This window comes from Nannobrachium achirus (genome assembly GCF_963921795.1).
Source record: "Nannobrachium achirus genome assembly, chromosome: 18".
In the NCBI taxonomy this organism is placed as follows: domain Eukaryota; kingdom Metazoa; phylum Chordata; class Actinopteri; order Myctophiformes; family Myctophidae; genus Nannobrachium; species Nannobrachium achirus.
Window position 1 is genome coordinate 4,856,203 of NC_137825.1, and position 25,872 is coordinate 4,882,074.

The following is a 25,872-nucleotide window of genomic DNA, read 5'->3' on the forward strand; positions in this document are numbered from 1 at the left end:
GAAACCTCTCTATGTCGGCTGGAAACTACAGGGCTGGGACCATGATCCTTATTACCGTTGATCGTGATTAACCCATCCAGAACGGGTACACATCATTGTGTATCATTATTTTATGCTTTAACTATTAAAAAACAGCAGATCTACAAGCTCACAGCGCGGCACCGAGTGCCGCGCTGCGAGCTTGTACATCTGCTATTTTTGAAAAATCTTGAAAATTAGAATTTTGACCCGATTCTATAAGTGTCTTTTGAATCCTTCTAAGGTTTTTTGGAAAACCCTGTGTTTCTATGTCAGCAATCTGGCCAGCCATCGTCAAAGAAAAGGTCCTTTTCACTTAACTTAACTGGAGCTCAGTTAGTCTGTTCTTGAGAGACTACTAGTGTCAGTGGTTCTCAAACCTTTTCATGTGAAGGACCCCCAAAATGATATGTATTTCTATTTGGCCACGGACCCGCATCTCAAAATTTTTCGCTCCAGGGTCCACCCAGAAGCAAAATTTGAGTTACAAACGTTCGCTTTAAAAATACACATATTCAAATATTTGCACACATTTTCACAACTTTTTCAAACATAGCAGATCTACAAGCTTGCAGCGCGGCACTCGGTGCCACGCTGTGAGCTTGTATATCTGCTATTTTTCAATAGTTAAAGCATTCAATAATTTTAGGCCTAAATGGGTAAAAAAACACTCACGATAATCATTTTGTGGAGATTTAAAATTATCGTGAAATCATCCTCCGTCAGGCACTGGGATCCATTCACCTTTTATTTGCCGAGCCCGAGGCTGCATTTAAACCCTCTAAAACGGACCTGGAAATAACGTACTTGATACTCTTTCTTTCTTTCTCCCTCTTTCTCTCTCGCTCGCTCGCTCTCTCTCTCTGTGCCATATACGGAGACTTGGTCTAGAATGCGGTTCCTCGCTGCAAGCGGTTGAGAGTGTGAGCGCAAACGTATCAATTGAATATGCAAGAATGTTGACACTTCGCCCCACCCATTGGCACGACTAAACCGAACTATATTATGAGAATGTGGCCTTAGATGACTCTGTAGTAATGTGTAGTATGATCAAATAGAGGGGGAATTTAGGGGGAACAATAGCAGTAAAATAGCAGTAAAGTAGCAGTGTACCTGATGCATCCACATGGACACATCCTGCTGAACAAGTGTGTTTGGACAAAGCCTGGTTATTTTTTATTGTCATCAACATCTCTGCCCACCTCTCCTCTCCTCTCCTCTCTCTCTCTCTCTCTCTCTCTCACTCTCTTTCTCTCTCTCTCCCTATCTCTCTCTCTCTCTCTCTCTCTCTCTCTCTCTCTCTCTCTCTCTCTCTCTCTCTCTCTCTCTCTCTCTCTCTCTCTCTCTCATCACTGCGGCAGAGAGAGAGAGAGAGACTACAGTAGCTCTGCAGCAGAAGGAGAACTGAATGGGTGAATGTATCTCACACTGTAAAGCACTTTGGAGTTTGGATAATTGCGCCCGAAGGTCGCAGTATACCATGAGAAATGTTGCAGCGTGTCCGTCCGACCTTCCACCCTTCCGTCAGTACACATTTTTACTATGGGTTCTATGGGTTTGTCGCTCTGACATCATGCTCTGATGTCACTGTGACGCTCTGGCTTGATGTCCCTTTTATGCCCATATGTTTGATGCCCATAAATAGTCAACAATGTTATGCAAATGAATGAAGTCCTTGTCCATGCCCATATATGGAGATCCCTGTACCGATGTCATCAATATCAAGGGCATATCTGGGAATGCCCATATGGGCCATAGACATGGCCTATATCTGCGTGGCTGGTTCAGATAGGGATCTCCATGTATGGGCATAAAATATATTGTATGTATAATATACATACAATATATTGTATGCCCATACATTGTATAGGGATACATATTATTATTAATAAAGTAAAATAAAATAAAAAGTCCTTATATGGGCATTCCCAGAAACAAAATCCCTTCTATGCCCATATATGGAGATTTCTGATGTCATTAATCCCAGGCCCTGACTGGCCCAAGAGCCTGCTTTACTCTGATTTACACCCTACCTTCCCCGAAAACGTTAATATTAACTCATACAGTGCCATCCGGCCACAAGGGGTGCTAGAGTGCCAGAAATTTCTCCATTGACCTTCTTTATAGCTTTCGTCGACCCTCTCCCAACTGGCTTGTGTTTTCACTCCGGTCAATCCTATGGGTGTCCAGAGGAGGAAGCTAGCTGACACGTAGCCAAAATGCTAACCCATTGAGAAGCCCGATCTAAAGCTATTTCAGCCGCAAAAAACTTTCTCCATGGGTCTGGGACACAATCCGGAGAAAATCCTGTCTAAAGATGTGATTTATTATTGGAGTGGGTGGCGCGATTCGGCCGTTAGCGCGAATACGGCCTGTGGATGGCCGAGTCTAAGTCCCGGCCAAGGATGGACGTCTAGACCGGGGCTTCGTTGAGGCCTCCGATAAAATAATTCATTTTATTAAATATCCCGGACTAGTTCGGGATAGGCACCCTGGAATACGTCGCGCCGCCTACAATGAACATTTGGTGAACATTGGGGGGGTCTAAACTTTATTTTAAACCATTTTCAATGGAATAAATCGTCGGAGCATCTAGCGTCTCTCGTTGGTGAGCGCTGGGCGAGCCGGGACCACCCACGTTGCTCCAAGCAGCTCGGGGTAAGTAAAATAGCAAATAAAAAATCGCACCCGTGCGAAGTGAGCGGTGCAAATATATTTAGGGAGATACATTGTGGACAATTTTCAAGCCTTGTTTTTCTTTAAATAATCATATATGCTTTGTGTGTCTTCAATCAAATGGCCGTGATCAATCAATTGCTGTTCTAACCATGAATTAGAACAGCTATTGCCAGGGGAGTAAATCGCTTATAAGTGAATATTAATCTAATACATTTTTGAAATTCAAGGTTAGGCGGCCTAAACGTGTTATGACGTATTTTACACGGCCTAAACGCGTTCTAAATCAGAGTTGACCAATCGGGTGCCTATGTGACTATGACATCATGGACAGATCAACAGAATCGAAGTGTTTCATTGGTCTAACGGACTTGTGTCATCATCACCGTGCGAAGTGAGCGGTGCAAACTAATTCCTGTAAGGGCGCCTGCGCGAATCAGTGTTGATAGGCATGCATGGCAATATTCTTTGTGTTGTGTATGATGTCAGTCTAGAGGTCTGCTCAGACTATATAAGGTTTTCGTGTGTCCTGACCTTTACACCATACAGAGGACGGAACCATCTCTGGACAGAGCCTGATGACTCTGGTGGTCGTCAGTTAGGCAACCAGTGATCTTATTTGCCTCTAGATTTTTGTTTATGACCCTATACTAATTATTTCGGCAAAGCCGAAGTATTTGAATTTCATACCACGATTATTTTGACCAAAGAATCATCCGTTATCCTGGGGCGGAACATTTGGTCTAGTTAACTCATGTTACCCTCATTAGTGACAGCATAATCTTTTTTTGTATATATTAATATTCCAAAAATAAGAATGAGTCAGGTGATTTCAAAATCCTCACAGATAACAGTGGCACACATGGCACATGGTACTGTAGTTCCAAGTTTTCAAAGGAAAAGTAGGTCTCATAGGGGAAGAATCCACATGAAGGTAGGCAATCCAACATAGAAAAAACAGTCAGTCAAAGAAAGTGTTCCATTGTGGCAGGCCAGCCGGGTGACATGCGGTGTTCAGGCCTTGTTCAACAGTCTGAGGCGGGAGGAAGCTGTTCAGAAAGCTGGTGCTCTTGCATTTGATACTAGACCTCCTTCCATAGCCACGGCTGTAGAAGTGAGATGAAGAGGTTGTGACTGGGGTGGTGACTGTCCTGTTCAGTGATCTTTGACTACACACTGCTCATCGTACGGCTCATGGAGTGAGGAGAGCCCACCAGCCATTATGTACTTGGCCCAACGCACCACAACATACAGTAGGCTTTTCCGTTTTTTAATGGTGCAGATGCCATACCAGGCTGTGACACAGCAGCCTGACAGAGTGCTTTCAATGGAGTTGTTGTAATACAGCCTGAGGATGCGGGGGCTCGCTCCGAACTCCTTCAGGTAATGAAACTAGTATGGTATTTGCTGACCCTTTCCGCTGCAATTCCATCAATGAAGCACCATGGTCTTGACATTGTGGGCAAGGTTGAGTACCAGCAATCCCTGTAGACAGACTCATCATATCTGGCATATCACTGTCATGTTGTGTCCTGTCTTGATTCTGTCATGCAGGTGGCTCTTTATTGTTTATACTAATTAGTTATAATCTATACAGTCTGTTTTTGGAGAAAAGTTAATACAACTTGTGGCAGGAAAAGTACAGTAGGAAATCACGTGATTCACTGTCTTCAGAAGCACATCACGTTCCGTCAGAACATTACTGAGATGAGATTCATTCGGTTTTGTGAAATCTGTTATCAGTGTGTTTTATTATACATTTTGTTTCATGAAACCTCAGAGAACTGACATTGCTGATTGTATGAGTCATGTATTTATCTATAATACATTAAAACAAACCACACTTTTAGACAGGGCCCTGTGATTAAAGCGCTCTGTCTAAAGGTGTGGTTTGTTTTCATGTATTATAGATAAATACATGACTCATACAATTTTGAAATTCAAGGTTAGCACCGCTCAATAATTTTTTATGACGTAATTTAGGCGGCCTAAACGCGTTCTAAATCAGAGTTAACCAATCGGGTGCCTATGTGACTATGACATCATGGACAGATCAACAGAATCGAAGTGTTTTATTGGTCTAGCGGACTCATGTCATCATCATTTGTGACATCATGTTTTTTTTTAAGCGGTCTATAGGAGCGGTTAGCACCGCTCAAAAATTGTTTTTGATCCCGAATATCCCGAACTAGTTCGGGATAGGCACTAAAAGGGTTAAGTCCATATATGTATATGGATATATATTATTAAATGATAAAACAAATAAAATGTCCATATACAGTATGGACATTCCCAGATGATTCCCTGTTGGGGTAACCCCTTATGCTCATATATGGGAATCGCTAGGCATCAAACCCAGGCCCTAACTCGCCAAGTTCCTGCTTGGCTTTACTAATTAACATACATTTTATGCCCATATATGGAGATCCCTGTCCCAATGTCATCAATATTAAAGACATATCTAGGAATGCCCGTATTTGGTAATGCCTATATTTGGGCATGTTTTGACATAACATTGTTGACTATCATGCAGGGGTCTCCATATATGGGTAACTGGTCCGATATACATCACTGGCCAGAAGGCCAAGAATTGTTGCTGTGTTTTATGGCAAAAACAGTCATCAAGGTTTTATGAATCAGCTTGATGTATCTAGTATATTAGTATATTATTATATTGATTGAAGGTGTGTGTGTGTGTGTGTGTGTGTGTGTGTGTGTGTGTGTGTGTGTGTGTGTGTGTGTGTGTGTGTGTGTGTGTGTGTGTGTGTGTGTGTGTGTGTGTGTGTGTGTGTGTGTGTGTGTGTGTGTGTGTGCCCGGATTACACCCATATATGGACATGCCGACATCACAGTCATAGTGATGTCGTCATAGACCTTAAACTCTAACTACCCAGCGGGTGATCGCTGAGTCCTTAACCGTGCGTGACGACCAAACATCTTTAATCTCTGCTTTAATACGAATCCACTTCATCGTCTGATCCGCCACAATGTCTCTGGATGCTGCAGTGGGCGACTTGGCGCCCCAGATGGGGCGAGGCGAGGACGCGGTGGACCCGGGGTGGCCCGAGGACGCCACGCTGTACCAGCCTCACCGGATGCTGCTGCCGGAATGCGCCGAGTCCCTGGCCGTGCAGGCCTACCTGAGGATGTGCTCGCTCCCGGTGCGCGTGGTCGACGCTGCCAACGCCGAGCACATGTCCCCGAGCGGCAGGGTTCCCCTCGTCCTCGCCGGGGACCGCCTGGCGTCCGGCCTGGAGGAGACCGTCCGCCTGGCCGAGGAGACGGGCAGCTCCCTGTCGGCCGGCCTGGACGGCGCCCAGCGGGCCCAGATGAAGGCGTACGCGGCGCTGGTCAACGGCCGGCTCCTCCCGGCCGAGCTCTACGTCATTTGGGGGGACGGGAACGCGGCGAGCTCGCACCGCCAGTACGCCGGCGCCTACCCGTGGCCGCTCAACCACGCCCTGGCCTACGGGAAGCAGTGGGAGGTCCGCCGGAGGCTGCGGGCGCTGGGCTGGGCGGACCGGAGCCCCGCAGAGGTCTACCAGGAGGTGGAGCGGTGCTTCGAGGCGCTCTCGGAGCGCCTGGGCAGCCGGCGGTACTTCTTCTCGGACGAGGAGCCCACGGAGCTGGACGCGCTGGTCTTCGGACATCTGATCAGCATCCTGACCACGGCGCTGCCCGCCGGCACCGAGCTGGCCCAGCGGGTCAGGAGCTGCGGAAATCTGGTGTCCTTCTGCGAGCGCGTGGACCAGAGCTTTTTGGGCTACGACCACAAACCATAACGTTTTTAAGTAGGCTTCAAGTTGGTGAGGTTCTGCGAGTAAATCACCTCAGCCGAGGTGAATCGGCTGAGGTTACCAAAGTTCACGCTCCCCCAGTCACTGCGTCAGACCCAAGGCTCCTTGTGTGGCCAATGAGGAAGTGCTTCTCTCGCTGGTTTAGTTATCGACAAAACCATGATGGAGGCACGGCGCCTTAGGCGACCTTGAGCCACCCGAGACACCGCAGAGCAAGCGGTAGCGCGCAAGTCACCGCGTCGAGCATTGCGAAGGTGAACGCTTCCCGCATGAGCCAACTCGGCGCCGTTAGAATGTGTAAACCAACCTGCTGCTCAGATTCGTTGCTCCCAAGCCACAAGGGGTGTGAACTGGGTAACAACCTCAGCCGATTCCACTCCTCGCTCCTCTCAACCCTGTCAACTTCAACGTCAACTTTATTTTCACCTCATGGATAATAAAAAAAAGCACGTACAGTTCCCCAGACGGGTTCTGGCTGTCAGTGAATGGATGGATGGATGGATGGATGGATGGATGGATGAATGAATGAATGAATGAATGAATGAATGAATGAATGAATGAATGAATGAATGAATGAATGAATGGATGGATGGATGGATGGATGGATGGATGGATGGATGGATGGATGAATGAATGAATGAATGAATGAATGAATGCGGTCAGCCAAAGCGGTCAGCCGTCCCAAATAGGAATTAGTGCAGGCGTTTCGGGCAGTATTTTGATGGAATCGTGCACTTTATGAAAGAAGCATGAAATTTGGCACACAGTTAGAACATGCCATATGGAACATTTTTGGCTATAGGGGCATCGCAGATTTGTCTTGGGAAACTTGTGGGAGCCAATCAAAGTTGGGCTCTCATAGACTTTACTATAGAGTAAAATAATACAAAAAATAAATATGCTTTAAGTAGCATGTGAGGGGTCAAACTAGGTGTTTTTCGGGATTCTGAATCCAATGCGAACATTTATTTTGCAGGAAAACCATTCCTTGGGCTAAAAACGGACCCCATATAATTGATAAAAGTATGGTTTAGTGATGAGTCATCACTTTTCAACAGTTTTGTGGTGGCCGTTTCTCGGAAAGGAATGTTTTTCGTGCAAAACAAATGCTTGCATTGGATTCAGAATCCCGAAATCTCCATGATAAGATTATCGTGAGTGTTTTTTTACTGTTCTTGTAGATCGGATGTTTTCACTAGTGCTGTGCGACAGTCTTGTATGATGAAGCAGGGTTTTGCTTTACCAAAAGACGTACACATTTGAAACTTGGAGATACGAGGTTTCTGCCCGACAGTGACGATATTTTAGTGATTATGTTGCGAGGAAAGCGTTGAGATAATAGCCATTTTGGTTAGAACTGACTGAAAGTAACTTTGTACTTCAAGTTTAAAATTATACTAAATATTTTTTCAAGTGTCCAAATAAATTCCAAAGTATTATCAATTTATCTCGCGGCACCCCTGGACTGCCATCGCGGCACCCCAGGGTGCCCCGTTACCCACTTTGAAAACCCCTGCTATATAGCATTGGGAGATTGTGGAATAGTTGTCTGGCTACGCGAGACTACTGTCGGGCAGCAGGGGCGTCACACCAAATCCTGGGCCCCGGGTACAAGGATTCACTGCGGGCCCCCCATGAATGTTAACTATTGAAAAATAGCAGATATACAAGCTCACAGCGCGGCACCGAGTGCCGCGCTGCGAGCTTGTAGACCTGCTATTTTTGAAAAATCGTGAAAATGTGTGCCAAGAAACCTATGTTTCCATGTCAGTGATGCTCAAACTTTTTCATGTGAAGGACCCCCCCCATCTCAAAATATTTAGTTCCAGGGACCCCCCAGAAGCAAAATTTGAGTTACAAATGTTCACTTAAAAAATACATATATTCAAAGATTTGCGCACATTTTCACGACTTTTCGAAAATAGCAGATCTACAAGCTCGCAGCGCGGCACTCGGTGCCACGCTGTGAGCTTGTATATCTGCTATTTTTCAATAGCTAAAGTTACTAGGGCCCCTCCACCTTGGGCCCTAGTAACTCAGTCCCACTTTCCTACCCCTTGTGACGCCCCTGTCGGGCAGACACCTCTTATCTCCAGATTGTCTCTTTGGAGCGGCTCCTACATCTGTCTTTGTCTGTCTGTCCCGTGTCTGTCCGGACTGTGATTGGTCGATTGGTGTCTGTTTTTACGTATGGCCAGGGTCACATTGGCCATGCTTTGGGGGACGCTTAACCCATTTAGGGCCTAGAATTATTGACTGCTTTAACCAGTGAAAAATAGCAGATATACGAGCTTGTAGATCTGCTATTTTTGAAAAAGTTGTGAAAATGTGTGCAAATCTTGTTTGAATATATGTATTTTCAAAGCGAACGTTTGTAACTCAAGTAACTCATTTTGCTTCTGGGTGGTCCCTGGAACTAGATATTTTGAAATGGGGGTCCGTGGCCAAATAAATATCATTTTGGGGGTCCTTCACATGAAAAATTATGAGAACCACTGACATAGTAGTCTCTCGAGAACAGACTAACTGAGCTCCAGTGAAGTGAAAAGGACCTTTTCTTTGACGATGGCTGGCCAGATTGCTGACATAGAAACATTGGGTTTTTCAAAAAATCTTAGAAGGATTCAAAAGACACTTATAGAATTGGGTCAAAATTCAAATTTTCACGATTTAAAAAAAAATAGCAGATCTACAAGCTTGCGAGTGCCGCGCTGTGAGCTTGTATATCTGCCATTTTTTTTTTTATATTTAAAGCATAAAATATTGCGTCATATTGTGTTCAGGCCTAAATGGGTTAATGAAACTAGAATACTGTTCCGACGAAACAGTGTGGGCTCGCTGCTCCCTCATTGGCTAAAGTGATGCAAAAGTGATGTCACCAAGAACGCTGATCCTCATTGGCTAAGGGCCCTGCCTTTGTACTGAAGAGTCCTTGAGCAAGACTCTGAACCCCCAAGTTGCTCCCGGTGAGCAGGTTGGTGCCTTGCATGGTTTCCTCTGCCATCGGTGTATGAATGGGTGAATGTAATGAATGTGTGTGTGAATGGGTGAATGTAATGAATGTGTGTGTGAATGGGTGAATGTAATGAATGTGTGTGTGAATGGGTGAATGTAATGAATGTGTGTGTGAATGGGTGAATGTAATGAATGTGTGTGTGAATGGGTGAATGTAATGAATGTGTGTGTGAATGGGTGAATGTAATGAATGTGTGTGTGTGAATGGTTATGGTTATATGTTATAAATGCACTGTTTACCATATTAAAACAGAACAATCACTTAATCTCCCTTCAAGTGTTTTCCAATAGATCTCTGTGCTCACACTGGGTATTACATCAATATACAGTACATACAGTATGTATGAGTGTGTTGTGTCACTGTACTGCAGTCAGAGGCTGTCTGGTCATCACAGATGAGATTGTGTCCTTGGCCCTCATAGCAGGTTACTGTACTGCGTGTCCTTGGCCTACATTCACACTGCATGCTGTGGGATGCATGTGTGCATGCGCACAAGTACATTAGGTGTGTGTGTGTGTGTGTGTGTGTGTGTGCGTGTGTGCGTGCGTGCGTGCGTGCGTGCGTGCGTGCGTGCGTGCGTGCGTGCGTGCGTGCGTGCGTGCGTGCGTGCGTGTTTCTGCACGGCATTGGCTGCAGTCGTGCTTCTGTGTGAATGCGGTTGACTGACCGTGCATGGCTGCATGCATGCACTGCAATCTTTTCTTTACTGGTTAAAAGTCATTTATGCGTAGCCTGCGAGGTTGGTTCAGGCAGTGTACACTCCAGAGGTTAACACACACTGTGAGGTTGGTTCAGGCAGTGTACACTCCAGAGGTTAACACACATTGTGCAGCTCTGTGCGAGCGTTGCAGCTTATCAGCAGCTCACCTGATTCATTGTAGGCTACCGTACTTCCCCCTGTTGTATCACTTGATAAACAGGCCTGTCAAAATTATAATCGTCTAATTGCAATTATTTTAGATAATTAACTCATTTGCTGCCCCCTCCCGAGTTTCCCGAGTTATTACCGTTGTTAGAGGCCGCCAGGGCCAGAGTTTCCTGAGTTGGCAGCCATTTTGAAAAAAAAGAAAGAAAATCCAAAAATGTAGTAGGCATGATCACAATCGCAAAATTGTATATTTAACCCCCATACCAACCACATCTTTCAAACATGGCAGCCATGTTTGTTTACATTTGAAGAAAACATAATGCCTGAACGGATTTCCAAGCAGATTTATTTGTTTGAAAGCTGTGAACAGCGTGTACAGGTAAACCGCTCCATAGAGTGGCTGTGCGTGTGTCTGTAGCCTTTTTCCTCAGCGTTTTGCCATAGCAAAAGTGTGTGTGTAGCATAGCCTGTACATCCTAGACTCAAATCCTAGTCTGAAGACGTTATGCAAGCACGACCACCACTCACTTCACATTGGGTATGATTTTTTTTTTTTACCAAGGAATCTGGGCAACCCTCCGAAGTTTTTTGGCGACCCCCTTGGGGGTTGCGACCCACAGGTTGAGAACCACTGCCCTAGAACACTAACGCCGCTCACCCGGACATGATTATGTTGATGTGAATTTCATAATGCTGATTTGGGGGGTCCTCGGTTTACTACCTTTATACTACCTTTAGGGTAGCCTGGGCTGGCTTCCAATTTCGGGCTTTTGATCCGGTCGGGAGCGGAAGGGTTCCTACGTTTTTCTGTAGTCCAAAACGGACTACACTTTGGCCGGAAACAACGACCGGAAACAGTTTATTAACCAGGTTTTTAAACCGGTACTTGCGCATTGCGCTAACTACTTGCGCATGCGCTAACTGGGTTGAAACTGTTTCCGGTCATTGTTTTCCGGCCAAAGTGTAGTCCGTTTTGGACTACAGAAAAACGTAGGAGATCTTCCGCTCCCGACCGGATCAAACGGCCCGCTTAGTAAACGAAGACCAGGCTTTCCCCCAGCGGAAAGCCTGGTGATGCGAGGTTACCTTTAGGGTGCTCAGTGACATGAATGACATGACATGAATTTCACCCAGCGCTAGCGATAGAGACTGATGCAATGAGACCAGGGGTCCCCAAACCGTTTTTGGCTCAGGGCAGCCCTATAAATATGTCTTTCATCCGAGGCACCGCCACATTACAGTATATTCATAATTTCATTCCCAGCATCTTATATTTATGCCCATATTTCAATATTACCTTTAGCATAACAGTATGATCTAACAATTTTTTAACATCAAAATTGTTACATTATTGTTGTTAAATATTATTTATTTTAAGACTAGAAGCTCGGCCGCCCGACCAACTCGGGAACGATGTAAATTGGGAATGAATGCTCCGCCCTTTAATGCAAACCCCATTATACCTGTTGTCATAGGACCTATTTTGACCATGTTTGCCTTTGTCCATTTATGCCCATATTTGGAGATCTCTGTTAGGCAACAGTCTGGCCACGCGAGACTAGGCCCCACCCTAATTCTTATTCATATAAGATTCATATAATCATAATCTTATTCCAACGCTCAATGACACAATGAAACACATTGAAACAGTTCATCGCAATCATTTGTACAGTGTGGTCAACTTAATGGACTTAGATGTCATAACGGTGACAGCCCTACGCATGCAGTGTGAGAGAGAGAGAGGGAGAGAGGGAGAGAGAGAGAGAGAGAGAGAGAGAGAGAGAGAGAGAGAGAGAGAGAGAGAGAGAGAGAGAGAGAGAGAGAGAGAGAGAGAGAGAGAGAGAGAGAGAGAGAGAGAGAGAGAGAGAGAGAGAGAGAGAGAGAGAGAGAGAGAGAGAGAGAGAGAGAGAGAGAGAGAGAGAGAGAGAGAGAGAGAGAGACAGACAGACAGACAGACAGACAGACAGACAGACAGACAGACAGACAGACAGACAGACAGACAGACAGACAGACAGACAGACAGACAGACAGACAGACAGACAGACAGACAGACAGACAGACAGACAGACAGACAGACAGACAGACAGACAGACAGACAGACAGACAGACAGACAGACAGACAGACAGACAGACAGACAGACAGGACAGACAGACAGACAGACAGACAGACAGACAGACAGACAGACAGACAGACAGACAGAAGACAGACAGACAGACAGACAGACAGACAGACAGACAGACAGACAGACAGACAGACAGACAGACAGACAGACAGACAGACAGACAGACAGACAGACAGACAGACAGACAGACAGACAGACAGACAGACAGACAGACAGACAGACAGACAGACAGACAGGACAGACAGACAGACAGACAGACAGACAGACAGACAGACAGACAGACAGGACAGACAGAGAGAGAGAGAGAGAGAGAGAGAGAGAGCTAATAAAACATGACAGGCACATCCTGGTCCTGCCACTTGACCGGGGGAGAGGGTGGCGGGTGTTTACACTCCCAAGATGGATGCTGCCTGAGTGTGTGTGGGGAGAGAGAGAGAGAGAGAGAGAGAGGGAGGGAGAGAGGGAGAGAGAGAGAGAGAGAGAGAGAGAGAGAGAGAGTCTGGAATAAATCACCAGAGGTGGAGGAAGGATGGTCATTAATGTTACTGGAGTGAAAGTGCAAAAACTGTTGTCATCATTCAAAACATACCTCAAGTAGCAAAAGTAACACTACTCGATATGCAGCATGGCCAGTACTCATACAGTATATCAGTGTGGTTCTTAATCTCAACCAGTGGTCCTTGAGGGGGTTCCAGGTGGTCCCCAGCTAAATGATGGAGAGTTGGTAACCAAATGGATTGAAACCACATGGACCCTTAAGGGTATATAGAGCACCTACATTATATGTGGCTGCAAATGATAACTGGCCTCTTGTTAAAAGTACAAAGTCTAAGCTCATCACCGGAAATGATCCACTATCGTGGGGAGTGGGTTTCCAAACGGGGCTGAAGCATTCAGGGGGTTGGTGTAGGGGTTGGGCTTAGGCTGAGATTTAGGGTAAGGCCTTAGGGTTTATATTATGTACTGTACATTATGATGAATGATAGCCATCCTGAAATGTCGCTGTCCTCACAAGTAGGCTACAGTAATACTATGTAGTGTGTGTGCGTGTGCGTGTTGAACTCAGTAAGCCCCCCACTGGGAGTGTGCTTGGCCTGTTTCACCCAGCAGACCAGAAGTAATGTGGAGCTGAATGATTGACAAGATGTCAGTGGAGAGAGGACAACGCAGGTCTCTTTTACATTGTACTATGACTAGTACAATGACACAGTGTCTCCTTTACTATGACTAGTACACTGACACAGTGTCTCCTTTACTATGACTAGTACAATGACACAGTGTCTCCTTTACTACGACTAGTACACTGACACAGTGTCTCCTTTACTATGACTAGTACAATGATACAGTCTCCTTGGTGCACTTGGCTTAATGGGATGTACAACACAACACAAAACCTTGACGGACATGAGATAGACAATGCACAAGGGCTGGACAATTGACAGAAAATATATCGAAACCGATATACATATAGCGGGCTCACTATTGCTAATTTAGCGTAATCAAATAATTTTTATATTTCCCCCTTTTATATCAATGAATCGACACAAATACGTACATTCTATTATTCTTTTTTTTTTTTTTTTTTTTAAGAATAAACTAAATTCAGGTCACTATAAAGGTCTCATCTGATCTCAAAACCTCTTGATGATTCAGGATGTTCATCAGACTGATGTGCAGAGAGGGCAGATAGAAGGATGTTCTTCAGACTGATGTGTAGAGAGGGCAGATAGAAGGATGTTCTTCAGACTGATGTGCAGAGAGGGCAGATAGAAGGATGTTCTTCAGACTGATGTGCAGAGAGGGCAGATAGAAGAGACACTGTGTAATCCTCTGCTTTGATGTGATTTCTGTCAACCTGTTCTCCTTTCCTCCTGCGCCGGCATTGAAGTGTAGGAAGAGTCTAGCCAAGGCTCTTACTGGCTCAGCAGACGAATGCACACTGACTGCATGCTAAATGGATTGTTCTCTCCTCTCAGCACAGACTGCATGCTCTCCTGTTGGTTCATTACAGCAGTGTTCCTCAACCACTGTGCCTGGGGACCTTTGGTGTGCCCCTGAGAAGGGTCAGGTGTGCCCCTTGAAACTGCTTGAAAGCCAGTATTGTATTTATCATTTTAAAAATGATTTAAACTAGTGAAAACAGCTGATCTACAAGCACACAACGCCTCGCGGTGCGATGCGTTGTGTGCTTGTAGATCTGCTGTTTTCACTACTGTTGTGCGACAGCCTTGTATGAGGAGGAAGCAGGGCTTTACTTTGCGAAGAAACGTACACATTCGAAACTTAGAGATACAAGGTTTCTTCCCGACAGTGACGATATTTACACCCCCGTATTACGTTTGTGTGCCCATGGATTCTGAAATGAAAAGTGTGCCCATGCAGGAAAAAGGTTGAGAAACACTGAGTTAACTTACTTAAAGGACAACCTCACTAGCCTGGCCAGCCAGCCTCATACTGTGCATTCACTCACTCGTTCCTTCCCACAATATAAGTCTGGACTTTGGGCTATAGGCAGCTTGAAAAGTGGGCGGGAGTACTTGCCTTGACGGACAGACTCCTCTAACCAATCAGCGTAGCAAAACAGTACAAGTACAGTTAACACATATGGTGCCAACCCCGAGTTTCCCGAGTTTGTATTGGTACCACCGCTGTGCCAACCCAGAGTTTCCCGAGTTTGGGCCGTTTTTGAAGAAAAATGTTTGTTTACATCTGAAGAAAACATAATGGCTGATAAATCATGAATGCCTGAACGGATTTCCAAGCGGATTTCTTTGTTTGAAAGTTGTGAACAGTGGGCACACACGTGGTGCATCATCTAGGCATGGGCGTGCACGATCCGTGCACTATAAATTACATGGAAGTCTATGGAGACCATGGCATCGCGGGACATTGAAGAGAAAAAATCATGGCACCAAAAAAGTTAAACACCCTGCCTAAAAGAAACATCTCAAATAAGACCTTTTACAGTCTTTTTTACGTTGGAAGCCCTCTGTATTTAATTCATGGACATAATAAATGGCAAGCAAAGAAAACATACAATAATATTGCAGTTATAAAAACACTATATGTAAAGGATCGGGGAAACAAGGGGGTGCCCTGGCTGGCCAGGGGGAGGCAGTATAGAGACTGAAGGTCTCTACAATACGGAGCTGAAGGTCTTGGTCGCCGTGCGTCTGTACGGTCGGCTGTATAAGCGAAAGTTTCTTCATCATGTGGCACACAAGGCCCGAAAGGAAGTTAAGAGGTTGTGTGTGTCTGTGCGTGCATGCGTGCTGCATGTGCGTGCATGTGTGAGTGTGTGCGCTGTCCTGTCATGTGCTAAATGACACTGACGTGTCTCCTCTCCTGCTTGGCTGTGATGCTGACAGTTTGTGACATCTTTAACCTCAACCAGGAGGACTGTTAATCAACTGGAAACTGACATGGCTGCATGTCTGCTCACTTCTACAACTAGACTGCATTGCTATAAACCCCCCTCTGAACTAGAGCAGTGGTTCTTAAAGCCCAGGGGTCCTTGGGGGGTGGGGGGTAGGGATGGAATGGGAGTGCCTACGATTTTAGCGATTGCATAAACAATAAAAGTGCATTCAATAGTTCAGTTCATAGTTCGGGAAAATGAGCTCAAGTGGAGTTAGGAGGTTTTGACCGAAGGGCTTTTTACTACTTTCCATTGGTTCAGTATTATTTTAACCAACACTCAGCTGTAAAGGGTGTTCAATAGCCCTGATTTATGCCAAAAAATTCTAAAACCTCAAAAATGGAGTTAAAGGAGTAGTTCACCGTGACTTTTTTTCTATTGATTACTCATGCCATGGAGACTTGAGTTCAATAATATTTTTTTTGTATTCTTTGCATTCCTAAGACAAAAATGTGATTATAGTAAGTTTACCCCCATTGATTCCGGATGGGGACCCAAATATCCGGAATCAATGGGGGTAAATGTATTATAATGAAAATATTGTCTTAGGAATGCGACTAAAACCAAAAAATATTATTGAACTCAAGTCTCCATGGCAAGACTAATCAATAGAAAAAAAGTAATTTTGAGGGTGAACTACTCTTTTAACTCATACCCTGCCAAAAAAGACATTTTCTATAATAAAAACGTCTTTTTAACTATGGACCTCCCTGCCAGACGTCTTCTGGATGTCTTTTTAAAAATAAAAAATAAAAATGATCGGCATGATCGCGATCGCGAAATTGCATGTTTAACCCCCATACCAACCCCATCTTTCAAACATGGCAGCCATGTTTGTTTACATTTGAAGAAAACATAAGGGCTGCCTTCTCCTGAATGCCTGAACGGATTTCCAAGCTGATTTTTTTGTTTGAAAGCTGTGAAAAGCATGCACATGCATAGTGCATGATCTGTGCACGAATGTGTGCACCAGCGTGCACACTATTTTTTTAACCCTTTGTTGGCGAACCGGCAATATAAGAGGTCCCACTTTAAATATGGCACCGACTGAGTTAAAAGGTTTTGTCCAGACAGTGACGATATACAATTACTCATATATGTATACACATTTCAAATATAAAATATATAATCACATATAAATTTCGATTCCTTATCCATTCTCTTGGATGGATGGTGGAGGGATGAATGGATGGAGGTGACCACATGCAGCTCTCTCTCTGTGTATCTGTGTCTCTCTCTCTGTCTCTCTCTCTGTCTCTCTCTCTCTCTGTCTCTCTCTCTCTCTCTCTCTCTCTCTCTCTCTCTCTCTCTCTGTCAGAACCTCTTCAATCAGCCCATCATCATCAATCCCTCCAGGATATTTATACCCCAAACCTTGCTTGAGCGGCACGTGTCAATGTGTGTGTGTGTGTGTTTGTGCGTGCGTGCGTGCGTGCGTGCGTGCGTGCGCATAGGCGATTTTAAGGGGTGTCTATAGGTGCACTTGCACCCCCTTTTTTACCTTTTTTTGTAATGTAACTTTATTTTATAATTATTAAATAAAACTGTGATCGTGGTTTGTAAAATGTGCGCAAAAAGAGAGGAGGGGCAAGTATTTCTGTTGTTAACTTGGCAGACTCGGCAGGCATTATGGGTGGTCTGTGAGATTAACACCATATAGGCATTTTACAGATTGAGAAAGAACACGAAATTAAACTGCAGCAAATAATTGATCAGTATGCAAGTGCCAAAAACCGGAGGCTGCAGTTCATTGTGTAATAAGGATGATTGCTTGATTGCTTGATGATTAACTTGATGTTTGGCTTTATATGTCTTGTGCTGCCTCTGCCTGCAAAATATAAGTAAATACATTTGCTCATGGTGTCTAGAAAAAGAAGCACCTGTTTTGCACTTTTTTTTTGTTTATATTGTGTTACATTTGGGTAAAAATTAAACCGCAGAAACCCGTTAAAACAACAGGACAAAACCGCACGCGCGCATGAAGTAATAGAAGTACTCGGTCAGTCTTGCACCCCCTGATTAGCCTGGGATCGCTTCCAATTTCGGGCTTTTGATCCGGTCGGGAGCGGATGACGTTCCACGTCATTTTGTATTCAAAACGGACTACAATCATGACTACAATTTGGCCGGAACTACCGACCGGAATCAGTTTTAACCTGGTTTTGTGCATGCGCTAACTGGGATAAAACTGATTCCGGTCGGTAGTTCCGGCCAAAGTGTAGTCCGTTTTGAATACAAAATGACGTAACATATCATCCGGTCTAGACCGGATCAGACGACCTGTTTAGTAAACGAATACCAGGCTTTCTCTCAGGAAAGCCTGGTGAGGCGAGGTTACCCCCTGATAGAAGAGGCTAGAATCGCCTGCGTGCGTGCGTGCGTGCGTGCGTGCGTGCGTGCGTGCGTGTGTGTGTGTGCTTGTCATTGCCGTATGAAAGGGCCTCACGAGTGATCAGTGAGTCACCCCGGAAGTGTCAGGCGCACACACACACACACACACACACACACACACACACACACACACACACACACACACACACACACACACACACACGTGACAGCAGACAGCTGGTTGTTGACTCTCTTCATCGATTAGTAGCCGAGCACAAGGTCCCGTGTGTGTTGTGCGTGTGCGTGTCTGTCTATGTGTGTCTCTGTGTGTGTTTTTGTGCGTGTGTGTATCTATAATAGACTTGGCTCCATCCACTAGTCTTCTTGTGTGAGTGCCCCTTTTGTTGCAGTTCACACTCCACCCACTAGTCTTGTGTGTCTCTTTCAGATGTTGTTCCTCTGCTTCAGAAGTCTGGCTCCTTCGTTGTCTCAATGACAGGAGCACTTGTAGAAAGTTATTAAAATATGATTATTTTGGGGGTCGCGGCCTGAAAAGGTTGAGAACCACTGAGATAGGCCTATAGGAGTGGGCAGTCGTCCATAAACGTGCCTGCTCTAGAACAACACGGTGAGGCAGGCGTCTGTAAAGCCCCTTTTCGACTGCAGTTTTAGCACCAAACTACACCACACCACACCGCACCACATACAAATATCTAAATTTTCCATTACACAAAAGTACACCTATCGGTAAGAAACAAATTGACCCTTTTAACTGTGATTATAATACATAATAAATTTGTATTACAACTATCCTAATTATAATGCACTATAATTGATTATAACTGTGATTATAATACATTATAAAATATTAATGTATTACTATGATAATTATGATATACTATAATAGATTATAATAGTGGTTATAACACAATAATCTATTATTATGTATTACAACTATATCCTGGTGGTCTAAATGAAAAGCCAGTGAGTGATCAGTCATTATGAAGTGTTTGGCCCTGTTTGGCCTAGCTCAGACCTACTCTAGAGTGGATCCTTTTTAGTACCCTGTTTAGTACCACTTTCACACCACTCTACCCAGGACCTTGTAGTAGAAAACCTCACACAAGTGGGCGGTGTGGTGTGGAGTGGTGTGGAGTTGGGCCAGTGGAAAAGGGGCTTAAGCGTGCCCGCTCAGAAACTACAAACAGGGTCCATGTATGCTTCACCCTCACACGAAGGTCGCTCCGCCACCTCGGCCCTTTGGGCTGAGGACATGTTTTAATACGTCACGGCTGCTCTCGTCATCAGCAGCATCAGCACTATTCCGCCTCCTATGTCATAATGTCACCGTGAAGCTGCTATTTTTATCAGAGTTTACAACCCAAGGCCCTGGCTGAGATGAGTCACTGATGTTTGTGTAACTCCTTGACCATGTGACTCTGGGGGGATGAGGGGACAGTGTTGTTGGTGTCAGAGCCAGGGTTTTATGTACGCTTGATGTTTTTTTATGCACATAATTGTACCACCTAATGAGGTGGCTGACATTGAAAAGTGTGTGTGTGTGTGTGTGTGTGTGTGTGTGTGTGTGTGTGTGTGTGTGTGTGTGTGTGTGTGTGTGTGTGTGTGTGTGTGTGTGTGTGTGTGTGTGTGTGTGTGTGTGTGTGTGTGTGTGTGTGTGTGTGTGTGTGTGTGTGTGCGCGTGACTGAAGGCCAATTGTTGTGACGACAACTATATGTTAGAATTTGATAAATAGACACACAGACTGGGATTGAATCCTGCTCTTCCACTCTGCAAATAGTCAGTCAATCTGAGGTTTGACCCAAAAGAAATTGCAATAGTAATGGTTCAAGGTTTTTTATGATCCTTAGGGTCATCCAAAACACATGTTAAAAATCTTCCAAAATATTCTAATGGATCAAGGTAAATTCAGGGGGTTCCAATTTGGGTCCCTTCACTTACTATACAGGAAAATGCCTAAAACAAATCTTCTTTAAGTAGTATGTGAGGGGTCTAACTAAGGGGTTTTCGTGATTCTGAATCCATTGCAAGCATTTGTTTTGCACGAAAAACATTCCTCGGGCTAAAAATGGACCCACAAAAGTGTTAAAAGTGATGACTCGTCACTAAACCATCACTATACCATAGTGTTGTGGGTCCGTTTTTGGCCAGAGGAAGGTTTTTCGTGCAAAACGAATGCTTGCAATGGATTCAGGATCATGAAAAACCCCTAGTTAGACCCCTCACATGCTACTTAAAGAAGATTTTTTTTTTTGGGGGGGGGGGGGGGTATTTTTTCCTGTATAGTAAGTGAAGGGAGCCAAACTTGAACCCCCTAAATTTACCTTGATCCACAAAGAATATTTTGGAAGATTTTTAATATGTGTTTTGGATGACCCTAAGGATCATAAAAAACCCTGAATGATTACTATTGTAATTTCTTTTGGGTCATGCCCCTTTTTAGCTTAGATTGACTGGCCTAAAAACCCCCGACTCACTCACTACCCACCGATATACTGTAGACCTGTGCTCGATTGGCAGAGCTGTTGCTTCCGTGTTTGTTCACGGTCACTACAATGTATACTTGGATATTCTAACATGTAACACAAACATATTTGTGTTTGCGTGCGTGCGTGCGTGCGTGCGTGCGTGCGTGCGTGCGTGCGTGCGTGCGTGCGTGCGTGCGTGCGTGCGTTCATATGTGCGTGCGTGCGTGCGTTCATATGTGAGTGTGTGTTTGAGTGTAAAGGACCTGGATCAAAAGGGGACTGCCCATAAGTCTGAAAGCTCATTAGTCCTACATTAAGGTTATGTTTAGGGTTAGGGTTAAGGTTAGAATTCACCAGGTTAGCATTCACCAGTTTGGGACTAATGGGCTGTAGGACTAATGGGCTGTAGGACTAATGGGCTGTAGGACCAATGGGCTGTAGGACTAATGGGCTGTAGGACCAATGCCATGGACCCGATCAGTTTGGGACTAATGGGCTGTAGGACCAATGCCATGGACCCGATCCGAAAAGGTTGAGGACCACAGCTGTGTCAGGGGCACCGCCCTGCCCACACCCTTCACATGCACGCCCCCGGCATGTCCTGACCCTCGTCTTCATCACCCACACACACACACACAGCTCTGTAGCTGTGGATGACTGACTATTAGAAATAATGAGATGCCGGCTTCAACACAGCCAGACATGGACAGTGTTGTTCTGTAGAGTAGAGTAGATTAGAGTGACCTTTATTGAAGCCGCGGGGAGGTTCTGTCACCAGTGGCATCTACAGCATTAAGAGACACTGAACCTTGGTAGTGCTTTCGCCGCACAGCTTGAAGGTCCTGGGTTTGTTTTTCAGGCTGGGGGACGCTCTGGTTGCTGGGGGCGGGTTCTCTCCTCCACGTCACCAGTGCCCATACCCTGGGTGGGGTTGTTTGCATGAGTCTCCTAGGGTTGATACCCTCACAAAGACATGCACTAATCCTGGTCTCTATACTGCCTCCCCCTGGCCAGCCGGGGATCGAGCCTGATGGAGGGGAAAGGAACTGGTTGGAATAACGTGTTCCTTCCATGCTTTGGAATAGCAGCACTGGCATTACATAATATATACTATAAGACAAACACTTGGATTGGGAAATAGTGGGGAAAAAGTCTTCATCCCATCCTGTGCTGAAGTGGTTGATTTTCGGGTTCTTTGTAACGCTACTGACGCTTGAAAACAAAGCATTGCATTCTGGGATAGATCACAAATTACATTTATGACATCATGTATGTCAGCACTGTGTGTTGTGCACTATTCGTTGTAATTTACTTTATGTCTGTCTTGTCTTGTCTTGTCTTGTCTTGTCTTGTCTTGTCTTGTCTTGTCCTGTTGTATGTTATGTAGCAGCCTGCATGTCCAAGACAAATTTCCTTCGGGACCAAATAAATGAATCTTGAATCTTGAATCAACGTGCGACGAGCATTTCCCCTATTGAGTGAAAGATTAGCTATTTCTAGAAGAAATAAAATAATTAAGGTGTTTTTAATTTTACATTGTATTTATAGAGGACAATTATAATGTATTAAGGCATATTTGTCGTATTAGCCAGGGATTTCCCTTTAATTAGTGTGGTTGCCTAACAGGTTAACTTTATTTATTACTAGGGTAACTTTTCCGCTGCCATTGGAAATTGATTGAATCAATGGGAATAGGGAATCAGTAGGGAATCAATGGGAGTGGGAATCAGTAGGGAATCAATGGGAGTGGGAATCAGTAGGGAATCAATGGGAGTGGGAATCAGTAGGGAATCAATGGGAGTGGGAATCAGTAGGGAATCAATGGGAGTGGGAATGAATAATCACTTGGGAATCAATTGGACAAGCTTCACATGACAGTTAGCTTACTGCAGAATATAGTCACTTCAGCAACCACACTTGCAATTTCCAATTGCATCTTTTCTAGTTATATATTTTTAGGGACATGTCATGTGGTCTGCCTGCACAGCCTTTGTGATCTACTGGTAGATCACGACCTTCCTTTTGGGCCACCCCTGCAGTACATGTTTGGAGTGGTTTGTTGTTTTGACAGGCCTGAAGAAATGCACCATGTACCGATGTCTCTGGTTGACATTGCCAATAAGAAGACATGCCATGCATGTCTTCTTATTTATTTTTATTTTTTTACTCTCAAAAAAGCATCTGCAATGTAGGGCATTTGAAACTACATCGCAGTGCACATCATGGGGTGATCACTGCTTACCTCCTGTGAAATGTTTTATTTAATTTTTTGTTTATTTCATTTTTATTTTGTTGCTGAGTGAGGTCAGCAGACAAAGTGACATGAGTGAGATAAAAAAAATGTGCCAATGTCAACCAGAGATATCGGTACATGTGTACAGAGATACTTCTCAGAATCCCCCCCCTGTCATTTTGTAGCAATAGTATTGTATAGTTACCGTTGGTTTCATTTCTCTGAGAGAAGCTGCAGATAGACTTACAGTAAAGAGGAACAGTGTATCTTTGTTCCCAGAGGAGGTTCTGGGCTACTTATGAAATACCAGTAAGACTCCCTAATCGGGAGATAAGCGACCGTAGGTGGCTTATCTCCACAAATAGGGCAAAAATGTGTTTTTCCCAAATCTTCCTGATCCATGTTGATGACATGAGTGTAGACATGCTGTGTAGTGATATTCGTGATTTTAGGGCAAAAACTGTAGGAGCAGTGTCCAAAAATGTGTTTTAGAAATCGGCCTGAAGGTGGCGTTAGAATAGGGCCATGTGAGAAATGAGGGGTGGGGTCTCCGCGTTGCCTTGGCGGACGAATAGGTACCGGCCCCGGGTCTCCCGGACGCTCCTAGCCCGAGTTACGGCATTTTATGTGCGCTGCAGTGGCAGGGGGTCCTCCACTGGGGGCGTCACCACTTTTGCATCCGTTCTGGAGCACCAGGAGTCGGTGGTCCCCGGGAATTCCCCGTGAGCAGCCCCGTTGGGGTGGTCATTTGGTAATTTTTGCACATTTGGTAATTTTTTACATCTGGGGGACCCCCAGGTCCCTGGGGCTCCGGGGGTCATTGGAGGTTGTAGTTTGGCAGTCAAGGAGTGTGTGTGCAAAATTTGGCATGGATGGGGGCAACGGTTGTGGAGATATGAGCAGGGCAAAAGTGTGACGGACTCACTGACTCACTGACTGACTCACAGACAGCCCGTGGAGGTTTTGGTAGTAAATGCGACCTACGGTCGCAATAATGTAGTTCACCTGGCCTGAAGCACTTCGTCATCTAGTTGACTATATATATATATATTATTTTAAGAACATGCTGTAGAGGTGTATTGGGTTCTCAACGGTGGGGCTGCGGACCCCCAAGGGTCTTTGAGGGGGGTTCAGGGGGTCCCCTATAGCGTCATGATACAGACAGACAGACAGACAGACAGACAGACAGACAGACAGACAGACAGACAGACAGACGTTTTAGTGACTGTTGCTTTGAAGGTCTTACAGTCCTTACAAACATCACATATCTTACTGCCACATTAAAGATTTAAGGATGTCTTAAACTGACATCAAAGTAGCTTACTAGGGGTGTAACGATACATTTAATTGCGATTCGATACATATCACGATACATGGTTGACGATACAATACGATATTGGTTAATACGATACAAAATAAAACGATACAATTCGATTTTAGCTGTTTTCATTTCGATATACTTAGATTTTTTAAGTTTAAAACGATATTTTGATGCAGTTACTATATTGTTACACCCCATAGCTTACCTTTGTGATTTTATACCAGCTGCATCAGATTCAAGATTCAAGATGTTTATTGTCACAAGGATGTGTAAGTACATGCACTGTGTAAAGCTTAGGTTGGGAGTGCTCCATAATCCATAGAATAATCAGCTTCTCTGATGGGCCAAACCCAAGCTTCGGGATTGGATAGGGTTTGTGTGACGTTCGTGCCACTGTGGCAATATGAGTGGCAGCAGGCTCACAAGCTCTGTATTCTGTTTACAGACTGTCTTAAGTCTATCTGTCTTGACGTCAGGTGTATACTATTTACTGAAATGCTGCGCTGGACACTGCATCTGGAAGGAGAGGAAAAGGAGGACGATTGTCCAAGGCGAGAACTATGCGATGCTGCCATAGCGGCGAGGCACAAAGTGTACATTTTTGAAGGTAAAGCTAACATCCTGGAGAATATGAAGATCCAGCCGATTGTCGTTCACGTCTTCAACACAGTGTCTTCATGCTGGAGGAGGTTGCCTCCAGTGACCCCTGGAAGAGGAGAGCGCCACCTGGAGGTTCCGTCCAGGCGTAATGGACTCACAGTTGTGTTGGTAGAAGAGACAGTCTACCTCTGGGGAGGCTACAAAAGCTTGGTTTACTACAATGTGCTTTATGCTTTTGATGTGGACACCCACAGTTGGTTCAAACCCAGGGTTTCTGGGACTGTTCCAGAGGGGAGGAGCCACCACTCAGCCTATGTCTTGGGGAAGGTCATGTTTATCTATGGAGGATGGAAGAAAAATGGAGGGACTAATGACATGTACAAGTTGGACACCAGCACAATGGTCTGGTCTTTCATTGACACCAGAGGCCCTGCACCACCTGCTTCTTGGGGTCACTCTGCTACCCTTATCGGGACAAAGTTGTTTGTGTATGGGGGAGGATGGTGGGGTCAGTGCGACAACAACATCAGAGTATTTGACACAGAGACCAACTGCTGGCTGAGCACACCTTCTGCTCAGGGTCTTCCAGAAGAACGTGGTTATCATTCAGCCTTTACCTACAATGGAGAGCTGTACACATATGGTGGCTTCAACAATAAGCAGACCTTCAATGATCTGTGTAAGTTCAGTCCAGAGACCTTCTCCTGGAAGAAGGTTGAGCCCAAGGGGAAAGGACCAGGTCCAATGTATGGTATGTGCTGTTGCATGGTGGGGGATCGTATCATCCTCTTTGGAGGATACAAAGGGAATCGTGCACCCGCTGCTGACCTGTTCATCTTAGACCTGAGTCCTAGTCTTAAGACGTCATGTAAGCTGGCTGTTATTCATTACGGACTGGAGCGGACTGAGCTCACACACAACATCAGGTGGGAACTGGCAGCCATGACATGTGTTGTGCACAATGTGTCCACTTCCATAAAACGG

The 25,872-nt window shown here is 45.0% G+C and overlaps 2 protein-coding genes across 2 annotated transcripts in view; both read left to right on the forward strand.

Annotated features, from left to right (window-relative positions):
- Nucleotides 1-25,872, forward strand: part of sema4gb (sema domain, immunoglobulin domain (Ig), transmembrane domain (TM) and short cytoplasmic domain, (semaphorin) 4Gb) — a gene marked incomplete at both ends in the record, with an annotated part of 131,470 nt that overhangs the window by 4,465 nt on the left and 101,133 nt on the right.
- Nucleotides 5,682-6,476, forward strand: LOC308303723 (metaxin-2-like; the record flags this gene model as incomplete). Its single annotated transcript, XM_080748207.1, has 1 exon — nt 5,682-6,476. One exon carries the CDS (start codon nt 5,682-5,684, stop codon nt 6,474-6,476), a length of 795 nt encoding a protein of 264 aa, XP_080604333.1.